Raw genomic sequence first — 12,746 nt, forward strand, 5'->3', positions numbered from 1 at the left:
AATACAGGGGACTATACCTCAGATCAGGTGTTTTTGTAGTTACACTTGTTATGGGTGTAAAGATTATGATGGCCACAGTTGTGTTATGACCTTGGTAAGGTGGGCCCAGGGGGAGGCAAGAGAAGGGGTGTGTACACTGGGTGGGGGATTCTTACATGTTATAATAATTTGAAAAAAAAAACATGGCTGGATGATGGTGTTTGGTTATTATTTGCATTTAATCACTTGGAAATCTTTTGTTTTTCAGGGCTGTGCCATCCTGGAGGCAAGGCTTATAACTGGCTGATAGCAGAAAAACATTGCTTTGGTTTCATGAACTACATTTCACTTGAGCAACCTCATTTTATGAACAGATCACTTAGCAGGGTTTGTATCATACGTTTTCCAAGACAGGCATAAACCTAACAGTCCACTGACTGTTTGGATCAGGCAACAGTTTTCAACCATCTGTACATGGCTTAAAGGATACATCCGAGGAGTATAAAAATAAAAAAATCCACTTACCTGGAGCTTCCTCCAGCCCCTGGCAACCGTCCTGTGCCCTCGTTTCAGCTTCCCTCACCGCCGGTGGCCCGGAGTCCCCTCCGGCACCAGAGGCCTACTTGCGTTCCAGCGCGCGGCTGACGTAGCGCTGACGTCATCCGAACTGCACTGCGCAAGCGCAGTAGCTTTACGTCTGCGCATTACAGTCCGGATGACGTCAGTGCGACCCAGTGATCCACATGCTGGAGTGCAGGAGAAGCTGACCCGGAAGCTGACATCTCCACTGGAGGGGACCGGGAGCCACCGGAGCTGCGATGAGGGCACAGGACGGCTGCCAGGGGCTGGCGGAAGCCCCAGGTAAGTGGATTTTTTATTTTTATACTCCTCAGACCTTCCCTTTAACTCCTTGGGGATAGCACATAGTAAAATCTATGCCATGCTTGTGGCTGCTTAAAGTATACCCGAGGCAGATTGTGACCCAATATACGGATCATCCAGAAGCATCGCGTGTCATCCTCGCCCCCACTGTTGCCGAGTAATATGTTATTGTGGCCACGATCCCCGCCGTGTACAAGCGTGGCTGTACTGCACCTGCGCAGTAAGCTGGAGCTGCTTGTCCACAAGCAGCTCCATACTCCTGTGTAGGCGCACTCATGCGCAAAGAGAAGCTCGGGTGCGAACTTCAAGAGGGGTCCGGGCAGTGTGGTGGTCGGTAGCGAGTCAGGTAAAAAGGGTGCCGTGTGGACGAGGACATTTGGGTGCTGCCATAAGCCGCAATGTGAATTACGGCTATAGTGGCGTTAGGGAATTTGGGTGCCGGCAAAAGACTGAGCCCAAATTACAATAAAAACAGCGTAATTCTGCCGCCAGTAATAACTGGAAGCCAAATTGCATATTACCCCCACTCTGCATGCCTTGGAGGAGGAATAAATTTGCCAGAGTTTTTGGCTTCACCCTGCACCCAAATTTCTACATGTATGCGGTCGGAAGGAGGACACGGACAGCTTCTGGAGGCTCCAGAGGCCTTCCCTCTTTTAAGTATCTGTTTTTTATGTTACAATCTGTATTGGGTTTTCTTTAACCCTGATGCTACACAGATTTTATTGCATTGTGGGAACCTGAACAAAAGAGCTTGAAAGCCATCTTGCATCAAAAAAATGTGCTTAATAGGTTTAAAGTGAACCTGAAATGAAAGACATCTCTGTTTCTATAGCTGCATGCGCTTTGAGTCCTATGGGAGAAAAGCGCTTTACAAATGTTATTGTATTATTATTGTACCTGAGCCTTTCTTAAGCCCCCTTGAGGCCGCTCAGTCCCTCGCCCTCTCCCCGGGTTCGCTTCTGTCCCCCACAGTATGGCCTGGTTGCCTGGCCAAGTCGGGCTTCTTCGTATGCACCGACCGCCAGTGCGTGCTACCCCGTCGCTGAGTGCGTTCTGTGCAGCGACAAGAGAGCGCGTGGCCGGGCCGCGCATGCATGACAAAGCGCTACTCTGCCAGGCTTTTGGGCCATATTGCAGGGGACAGGAGTCACCCAGGGAGACCGTGAGGGACTGAGCGGCCTCAAGGGGGCTTAAGGAAGCCCCAGGTAAGTATGGAACCTGAGATGTCTTTCAGCTCAGGTACACTTTATATGCACATACATCTATACCAAATGAAAATATGTAGATTTCTGCTGTCTGAATTCATATTTTGTGGCCTGTAGGTTTTATAATCCTTGTAAATCTTATAGGCACAGGAAGTCTGTGCCCTGCATGTGGTTGTTCTCGGTGTATGGGAATGGCTGCTGTTTTTTCCTGAAATGTTTGTCCCTTTTTCAACTGACATTTTATAGTGATTTGCAAATAAAACACTTTGGTCTGTTGCTGTGAAAAACGAACACAAATCTCTCCCACACCTGAGGTCTCTGGTTACAGTCCTGCCTGACAGTCAAGAACCGCTACATTAGGCCAGTTGAAGACTAGTACCCACTAACCTGTCATGAACATCACAGGACAACAGATTTTGCAGTGTAGAAAGGGAGGATAGGGCAGGCGCAAATTACAACTTTGGACTATGCCTGACTCCATACATTTGTTTAACTTACTAAAATGCTGTCAGCTGTGTTTGTAAAGCAATTAGTATTTGTTTTGAGAGCTTACCATTTGTACTGTGCGTTTTCAAAATTGTTACTTGTACATGCTGTATTTATCAATCTTCAATAAATCAAATTTATACTGTAAATAGTTTGTTTCCTAATGAGTCCTTATGAATCCCAGCCAGGTCAACATCTGCAAGGAGTTTGTATGTTCTCCCCGTGTCTGCGTGGGTTTCCTCCGGGCACCCTGGTTTCCTCCCTCATCCCAAAAACATACAGATAAGTTAATTGGCTTCCTCCCTAAAATTGGCCCTAGACTACAGTACAATCACTACACGATATATACATACACATATGACTATGGTAGGGATTAGATTGTGAGCCCCTCTGAGGGACAGTTAAGTGCCAAGACAATATACTCTGTTCAGCGTTGCGTAAGATGTTGGCGCTATATAAATACTAAAAATATTATTAATAATAATAATGAATTACATAACTATAAAAAGGAATAAAATATTTATAAGAACGTATAATTAACTCTTAATCATAATTTAGAAATGTAATAAGGTTTTTTTAGGCATGTTGCACACTTCTTAGTACGGAAAACTGGTGGGTTTTCTGTGCACATTCTTCGGTTTTAACCTGTGGTCCCTAAAACGGGATTGCAAACGAAGGAGAAAAACCTTATCTGCCTTTGTGAATTGAATTGAAAAAAGCCATTTTACTGCCTTTGTGAATTGAATTGAATAAAAACCCTTGGACTCTACCTGCGGGTGTGCGGATTCTGTTCCTCCTGTATCCTGATCTGCCGCACTGGTTTCCAGCACCTTGCCTTGGGTAATAGAGGTTGAGCGATCTCACCCACCACAAAAACCTTATCTCGCTTTATATGCAAAGTTTGAACCAAACAGTACATAGAAAAACATAAATGTAGAATCACAGTGTCTACTTTAGACCTGTATAGTTACCATGTATTGAGGTTGGGGCCAACACTGTTATAAATTGTACGTATAAAGTGCTTAAAAAATGGGTTACAAATGTTACTCCTTTTTATGCACTTTCTAAGTACATACTTATAGTACATACGGTACTTACATAAGTACAGACTCACTGGCTAGCACTGCTAAGACGCATAATGCGGTACTGCGCTGCACGCACTTTATTAGGTTGACCTATCACACTGCACTGCTAAGAAGCCAGTTTGAACATACCATAACAATATAATTGCATGGTGTTAGCAATATGATTAAATATTCATACGCAACACACCAATGTGAAAGTAAATAGAAGCCATAGAAAAATGTTTCCAAATCTGCGCAAGGCATTTTGAAATGTTTATATGTGAGCAAGGCTGCACTGCCTGGCATTTGTGTAGTGCCTATTGTGAAAAGGTGCTATTCTTATCATTTGGAGTGTAGAGATAGTCCATAAGGTGCAAAGCCTCCATAGAAGTGCCAGAGCGGCACAAAACGTTGGGCACAAGGTTCTTCTGCACCCACCTGAGCACCGCTGCTACCACGATCTAATGCTAATGCATCTTCAAATGTGGATGTCTGTGTATATTTGCCACCAGTAAAAGGTTTTTTTTTTTTTTCTGCAAAAAGGTTCAGTGCCAGATTTTTCTTTTTTTGGTCTAAATATTTGTAGCTTGCGTGCAAATTACATGCAAAATGTTTGCAGTGTTGAACTGGGCCAATCAAATAAAATCCAAATACGCATACTATGTTACTCCTTCGTTTATAAAGACATTTTACATGATGCTGTATTAATAAATTAGCATGGGTGTTGACTACTATCACATGACAAGAGACGAGCGGAATCCCATGTTTCAGTCCTACAATCTAACATCAGCAGTACCATAAAATGAACAAGACTGATCAATAGTTTGCTGCACAAGGGGGTCACGCCAAATACTTGGGAGCACAAGTCACTTACTTTAGCCACATACAGATAGGCTATTGGATTTTTTCCACCAATAATCACATTAAATAAAAAAAAGTTTTGTTTAGGTTTTCCTCATTTACTTTTAGGCCATGTCTGAAAATCAAATTCATATAAAAATATTAAAACTTATAAAAGGGTTCATAAACTTTGAAGCACCATTATTGGTAAGAGCAATTGCATTTACATGTGTCATTTATCCAGGTTTGGGGCAGCCATGGGGACAGCCAGGTTTGATCTAATATCCGATGTGCAGGAAAGTGGAAGAGGAGAACCCCAATGGTACAAGTGGCTTGTGCACCCTGCTTTATTATAGCAGACAAAAGAGGGGCTGCAATTGCCATTGTCATGTGTTTGTATATTTTGTCAGGTCCAGTGCAGTTGCTTGTCCAGATTCTTGAGGACTTAAATGTGTTGTGTTGTGTGACCCATGTGGAGGCAAGTCCTGTAGAAGGGCAACTGGGAATGGAGAAACAGGAGGCTGTAGTAAAATCCCTTGGTAGGAAGGGTGACATGCGAATGTTCCTTAACCACCAGATGCACTGGTGCTTCATAAGGGGGTCACTAATATGAAAGCAAGAGGAATCTGGGATTTAAGCAGGGACACTAAAGGCTCATACACACATCAGACCATAGTCTTTGGAAAATGAAAGATCACAGACCAATTTTACCTCCTTCCATGTAGTATGAGAGCCATACCTACACAGTCTATTCTATGGAGCTGAACTCCCCATCAGACAGAAATCTTTGCAAGATGCTGCACACACAGATGCTGTAGACCTTCAAAAGATCAGTATCTGCAAAAGATCTGTTCCTGCAAAAGATCCATTCCTGCAAAATGCCTTCATAGTCTATGAGATCTGCAGATCCTCATACACACCTTGTTTAACAGACATTCATCTGCAGATCAGATCCACCAAGATGGATTTTCAGATCTGCAGATGATTGTCTGATCTGCAGATGAATGTCAGTTAAACAAGGTGTGTATGATGATCTGCAGATCTCATAGACCATGAATGCAATTTGCAGGAACGGATCTTTGGCAGGAACAGATCTTTTGCAGATACTGATCTTTTGTGTCTGTACAGCATCTGTGTGTGCAGCATCGTGCAAAGATTTTTTTCTGATGTGGAGTTCAGCTCCATAGAAAAGACTGTGATGGTATGGCTCTCATACTACATGGAGGGGGGTAAAATTGGTCTGTGATCTTTCATTTTCAAAAGTCTATGGTCTGTGTGTATGTGGCCTAAGTTTGGCTTGGTAAGGCTATGGTCAGAGTTCTCAGCCATGGTGATGCGTGGCAAGAAGGCCTGGAGAACAGCCTGCTCAGTGGGAGATTTAGTAGGGTGAATATGATGGTTAACAGGGACCTTGGCTGGTTTCTTCCTAAAACCTGATGGTGTGGCGGTACAGCACAGTGTCTTGGCAGGCATTATGCAGGCCTTTGGAGGAGAGACAGAGTACCCTGAATGTGCTCAGTGCCGACATATATGTTTTTTGAGATAGATTGAACCTATCAGGTTTGGTGGGGTTTGCATGAGTGTAGGTTGAAGGACAACTGTCTTGAGAGGGATATGAAGGCTACCATATTTCCTTTTAAACAATGCAATTTGCCTGGCAATCCTGCGGGTCCATTTCATCTAATACAAGTAGATCTAGACCCTGAACAAGTCCTCAAGGAATCCCTGGTTAAGAAATCCTGATCTGGCATGCCGCCTCTGACCTTGGTCAGTGCCTCGGCCTGTGCCGCTACGGCAAATTAATGGCTCAGCTGAGGGCGTTGTTCTCCCCGACGTCTCTATGCTCTGCAATGAGCCACTCTGTTGGCCCTCCTCTCTGCATAATAACAAAAGCATGCTAACCATTGGAGTGAGAAAGTGCACCAAAGAGGATTTTATAGCACAAACTGACTTTATCAATAGGCAGTATGATACAGATCAGTGTTTCTCAAGATGACCTCATTTTCAAGCTGCATATATTTGCATAAAATGTACATACGGTACATTTAAATAAATTGCATAAACGCATCAATATTTGCATCTCATTGGTCATCCCTAGTGCTGCACCACGCTGTGGCTGTGCGCTGCGGATTCTCTAAAGAATCGTATTGCTTGTTGTTCAGAACCTTCCACCAGGTGTTTCCTTCTGCCAAAAATACAGTTAAAGGGAACCTGAAGCGAGTAAAATTATTTAAAATAAATAACCACATGACATAGCTGCAAATGAATATTACATACTTACCTCACCCTCAGTTCCTCTCAGAAGCTCAACATTTTTCTTCTTACAATGATCCCTTCCAGTTCTGACAATATTTTGTCAGAACTGAAATATACCAGTTGCTGTCAGTTACAACTGAATGTGCAAGGTAATGTCCATGTTTTCCTATGGCTCAAGTGGCTGATATTACAGTTTAACAGTGTGCTGACCAGGAAGTTATGAGGTACTGGCCATTTTTAAACTGGAGGATGGAGAATTCCACTGATCACAGTGGACAAATTGGCCGCAGGAGAGGAAAAATAGATTGAGTAGACTACACATGAGGTAAGTATGACCTGTGTATGGTTATTTTGACTTTTTAATTTCAGTTCAGGTTCTCTTTAAGCAAGTGGATGGAGAAGACTAGACTCAAAGACTGCTCTGAAGCACTGATTATGGCAGCACAAGAACAGGCAATCAACACCAGATCCATACAAGTAGTAGGAATCTACCACACTAGACAATATCCAAGATGCAGACTGTGCAAAGGGGTCTACAGTCCAGTGACAGGAACAGCATGCACTGAATGGCACAGCCTAGAGTTGTACACTTGGAGGGTTGTGTGGCTGAACTGTCATTTAAATCCCTTCTTGCTGCATGCATCATCCATGTAATGTATGTGCCACCCAAGTAAGTTATACACAATGATGTAGTTATAGGGGATGCAAAGGTTAAGACTGCAAGATGAGTATGTATAGAATGCTTTAGGGGCCCATAGTTTCTTAGCTATGGCACTGGTTATACATATCACTCCAGCACCATCCTCTGCTTGTTTATACTCTGCACTGAGGGAACTGAAGAAAACTTTGAGGGGACAGTAAAGGAAGCCACTATAATAAAACAGACACCATCATGCAGTGTAAATAATGTAACTTTTTCATGTATTTTTTTTTTTACATTATTCATTTTTAAATAATTCAGTGTTTGCACATTGAAAATTTTTTCCTCACCTAAATTTACAAACTAAAATTTATCACAGGTGGTGACCTCTTTAGTCTTGACAGATGATCTCTTGCAGAATGTTTTTTTTTTTTTTACTGAGTTCCACGACAAAGGGGTCAATTTTGTAACCTCTTACAGCCTGGAATACAACCAGATTGTTAATACCATTAAAAAATACTTGCCTGTCCTGCACTCCGACCCGAAGCTACATAAAATATTAATGGAAGGATGTGGCTTTTCCTCACGACGTGCTCCTACCCTTGCTACAAGTCTCTCACCTAGTCTGTATTGTAGTAAAGCTAAACGAACGCCAACCTGGCTAATGTATAAGGGTTCTTATAGATGTGGGTACAATACGTGTAGATACTGCGACGTTCATGATCAGACACAGGAAATTGTCTCATACTCTAAATGCACTACTCACGACATGAAACAATATATCAATTGCCACACGAGCAATGTTGTATATTTAATTTCGTGCCAGGTTTGTAAGGTACAATATGTTGGTTGCACCACCCGCCCTTTGCGACAAAGAATAACTGAGCATTACAATGAGGCGGGTAGGTGTATTAGGGACAACGCCTACATCACCAAGATCTCCAGCGTCTCCAAACACTTTCTACAAGTCCACTCTGGTGACATGTCTGGTTTCCAGGGTGTAGAAAGGGTTACAGGCTCTATGAGGGGTGGGGATATATACGGGAATTTGTTAAGGAGAGAAGCATACTGGATATGGAAGTTGGGGACCCGTTCACCCTCGGGTCTGAACTCTAGATTAGACCTGAGTATAGTATATAATGTATAATAATGATATTATAACTTTGGGGGTTCCTATTCAGGTTTCCAGATGGGTACATGTCCAGCATCTAGAGGGGTTCATATGTGTATGTGTATATATATGTGTGTGCATGTGCACATGTCTCCATACACTGTGTTATACTGCATGTCATTTGTGTTTTGCTCTTTTCCTGTTCCCCCCTCTTCCTCCCCCCCCCCCTTTTTGTCTCCCCTCCCTCTCATCCCCCCCTGTTCCTGATCATGTCTGCCTCTATGACTACATCTAACTGACTGCATGTGTTTTTGGTACTCTGTTTTTATATGACATTCACTGTATATGTGCTTTTTATATCAGGTGTATTGTATTAGTTCACACCATTTTAAATTGTATGTCTCTTTAAGAACTGAATGGACACCCATTGGTGTGTCCTCTTCACCTATATAACCTGTGCAATGTGTGTTTTTTGTAAGCTATGATTAAGGAGCCGTTGCATGCTACTTTGATGATGGATCATTAATAAAGGTCTTTTGATAATATCCCACCATCTGGTGCAGCGGGATTTTTCCTGGATTTCTGAAGTGTGGCTTCTATTTCCCGGCTCCCATATGTGTCAAAACGTGAGTGTAGCAGCCTTATCACTAGTTCCAGTTCCAAAGCCAGTACAAATGCCCGCTCTTCTAGGAGAAGAATTAAACCTATCTAAACAGCGTAGGCTGCGCATCAGTAGGGTCATATTCAATATAGTAGGGTGTAACTTGTGTATGTTGGCCAACCACTTTTACCTGCTTTAAAGTATTGGTTTAAAGAGTACCTTTAACCAAGGATTATACTTCATTCAAATCCAGTAGCTGATACCCCCTTTCCTACTTTACCTTTTCTTGAATAGATCATGAGGGGGTCTGTGTGGCTAATATTGTGATGAAACCCCTCCCACAGTGTGATGTCATGACCAGGGTCCAGACGGTTGGCTGTCTGTGAACCTTGTTGCATTGTCGGAAATAACCGCAGCTTTTTCCAACTGCCCAGCAAGCTAGAACTCTCAGTAATGAACATTCTGCACAGATCACCTGGCAGAACTAAAGATACATTTCAGAATGTGAATCGGGGAGCGGAAAGATTTTTCAACAGACAAACACTGACTACAAGACAAGACAAATAACATTTATATAGCGCTTTTCTCCTGGCGGACTCAAAGTGCCAGAGCTGCAGCCACTAGGGCGTGCTCTATAGGCAGTAGCAGTGTTAGGCCCGGTTCACATTAGCGTTCCCTGTCTGGATCCGCCTGATCGGATCCGGACCGTATACTGTACAAACGGAACGTATGTTCCGCATAGCAATGCAAAGTCTATGCGGACGTTCACATGTGTACGTTCCGTACAGAACGGAGCCAGATCGGATCCGGACTCCTGACACTTTTCCAACATGCGCTGTTTTTCGGGTCCGGATTATCCGGCCCACGCACCCGGACCGGAGCCTGACTGCACCATCCGGAAATAGAAACCTATGGGGAACGGAAAGCACAGAACACACAGGATACAAACAACTGACGTTCTACCCCACTTCCTATGCGTATTCTAGCGGCCATTTCGGATGGGGACACATGGGCAGCAGTGACCTTACGTGCTGGAGCTGTTTGGCAGTATGTCGGAGGTGGAGGTGAGGCCTAAACAGCGGAGGACCTGATTCTACAGGTGCACCTTCTGCTGACCCCAACAATTTTATTAGTAATTTCGCTGTTTTTACCACACGGATCCGGATGGCAGCCTGATACATTCCTGATGCAAATGGTACGGTTCCGATCTGGATCAGGTCCTGATCCGGTCCGTTTGCATGCCAAAACGCAAGTGTGAAAAGTGTGAACGTGGCCTTAGGGAGACTTGCCAAAGGTCTCCTACTGAATAGGTGCTGGCTTACTGAACAGGCAGAGCCGAGATTCGAACCCCCGGGTCTCCTGTGTCAGAGCCCTTAACCAGTGGCAGGAACAGCATGCACTGAATGGCACAGCCTAGACTAAGGCCCGGTTCACATTAGCGGTGGCCGTCCGGAATCGCCGTGCCGGAGCCGGACCGCTTGCAGAACGGACGGAACGGACGCACGGCAATAGCAATGAAAGCCTATGCGTCCGTTCACATGCGTCCGTTCTGCCGGACCGGAGCCGGACCGGATCCGGACCGGATCCGGACTCCGGCGTCCGTTCCAACATGCGCTATTTTTTGGTCCGGCTCCTCCGGCAGCCGTATCCGGAGCGGAGCCGGACTGCACCATCCGGCCAATACAAAGCAATGAGAGCCGGAGAGCACACAACACACTGGCTACAAAAACCGGACGTTCTACCCCACTTCCTATGCATTTTGGATGGGGACCACATGGGCCAAGCGTTCAAAGAGTGGGGCAGCAGCGATTTCATGCTGGAGCTCGTTTTGGCAGCAACATGTCTGATGTCTGATAACGAGGAGGCGAACAACAGGAAGGAGAGAATTCCCAGGTTTACGAGTAAAAAATGCCTGGATCCATGGTCCCAACTGCAGTCTCTGTATCCACGGATGGTCTCCACACGTCCACCTGTCTCCAACAATGACCCCAGACCCTTCTGCTGACCTCCCAGACCCCAGGTATTTACAGGATGGTATCTCCTTAAGAAACCGGATCCGGACCGCAACCGTGTTCACACCGCACGGAAACCGGATGCAAACGGACCGGATCCGGACCGGATCCGGATAGGAACCGTACGGATCAGGTCCGGTCCGGCTCCGGTGCGGTCCGGACATCCGGTGCGGTTTTGACAAAACCGCAAGTGTGAACGGGGCCTTAATCTATAAATGAATATTGTAAAAAAAAAATAAGCAATTTCATTTATTGTTATTTTCACTTATGTTCCCTTTTTTTTAATTGCTTTGTGGGTCTCTTCTTACTTATTCCATATACGTCACACACACACACATCAGCGTATGTTTTGTTGAAAAACTGAACGGTTGTAGATAAACATGAAAGGGATCTTGGTGTGACGTGTGAGAAATGTAATGTAAACCGAAGTGCAGAGGTGTGAAGTGAAAATATCTCTATGGAGTGTGCTCTTTACAAAGCTAAATAGTGACAGGATAGAAAGAACAAGTAGGTGTTTCTCTTTGTATTATCAGTTCCTGGTGCAGATACAGAGCAGCACAGAGGAGCAGGAAGTCTGGGCGGCTACAGCTATGTGGCAGACGCTGGCTAGGGTTGCCATGGCACCGATGAGATTTCCGCCCGTCCCGGAAGTGTTGCGCCTGTAGCAGCTACGGGAAGTGGTGCGGGCCAATACAATGGCTGATATGGCGGCGGAGGAAGATGATGAGCTGCATGGGGAAAGGTTACTTTTTCTGCCCGATCGCCATGTGCGTTACTTCCAGCGAAGCTTGCAAGCCTTGCCCGAGCAGTGTGCCTCGCTGGAGACCAGCAGGTGATGGTGCTGTGCCCGTCACACGGGTTGTCATTGACTCACAGTCTGTCCAGGGAGCTGTTGGAGGGACAGAAATGCTGTCTGAGGGCATGCAGCATGTGGGACTCACAGTTTGTTTACTTTTCTCAAGTGTCACCTTAACCCCGCCTTTCTTGTGCTTAATTAATGTAGTCCTCAGCAGTTTCTTCCCCCTAACCCCAACCTCTTGGCTGGTTCCTAACTTTTGCCCCCACCCCACCCCTGCCTGAAGCCTACCCCTCCTAGCAACTCTTTCCTCATCTGCTGACAGCTGAGCAGTGTGCAATATTTACAAGTTTTGTTATACTTAAGATGTGTAAAGATGTTTCCGGTGGAAATGTGATTGTTGTATAAACATGATGTTCAGTTTCCTGATGTGTTCTGTACTATGGAAGGGTAGATGGATGGGAGAAAGCTGCTGGCAGCTATGGTGAGGGCTGGTTCAGACGGGCGCTTTTGTGGCGTTTAAGACGCAGTGTTTTTTGGGATCTACTGCCATCCCATGCAAGTGAATGGGAGCGTTTAGACAAGACAAGACAAATAACATTTATATTGCGCTTTTCTCCTTGCGGACTCAAAGCGCCAGAGCAGAGCAGCAGCCACTAGGGCGCGCTCTATTGGCAGTAGCAGTGTAAGGGAGACTTGCCAAAGGTCTCCTACTGAATTAGTGCTGGCTTACTGAACAGACAGAGCCGAGATTCGAACCCTGGTCTCCTGTGTCAGAGGCAGAGCCCTTAACCATTACACCATTAGAGCTGGCTTTTGCAGGCTTTCATAAAAGCCTGGCGGTAGATCCCGGCGTTGCGTCTAGTCTCGA

The 12,746-nt window shown here is 45.0% G+C and overlaps 2 protein-coding genes across 3 annotated transcripts in view; both read left to right on the forward strand.

Moving 5' to 3' along the window:
• CCDC112 (coiled-coil domain containing 112) overlaps positions 1 to 495 on the forward strand; it is a 42,658-nt gene extending 42,163 nt beyond the window's left edge. The window contains exon 10 of the mRNA XM_068247241.1: positions 248 to 495. Coding sequence (XP_068103342.1) covers positions 248 to 278 — 31 coding nt within the window. The 3' untranslated portion in view covers positions 279 to 495. The remainder of the gene's footprint in view (positions 1 to 247) is intronic.
• A 6,490-nt stretch (positions 496 to 6,985) lies between these two features.
• PGGT1B (protein geranylgeranyltransferase type I subunit beta) overlaps positions 6,986 to 12,746 on the forward strand; it is a 45,198-nt gene continuing 39,437 nt past the window's right edge. Inside the window, exon 1 of one of the 2 annotated variants that reach the window (XM_068271676.1) lies at positions 6,986 to 7,040. In XM_068271676.1, the coding sequence (XP_068127777.1) occupies positions 7,036 to 7,040 (5 nt within the window). In that variant the 5' untranslated portion in view covers positions 6,986 to 7,035. Of the gene's footprint in view, positions 7,041 to 11,725; positions 11,912 to 12,746 lie in introns of those variants that run through there. The other variant, XM_068271675.1, reaches the window with a different exon arrangement.

The sequence above is a fragment of the Hyperolius riggenbachi genome, chromosome 1 (assembly GCF_040937935.1).
Source record: "Hyperolius riggenbachi isolate aHypRig1 chromosome 1, aHypRig1.pri, whole genome shotgun sequence".
NCBI classification, from domain to species: Eukaryota; Metazoa; Chordata; class Amphibia; order Anura; family Hyperoliidae; genus Hyperolius; species Hyperolius riggenbachi.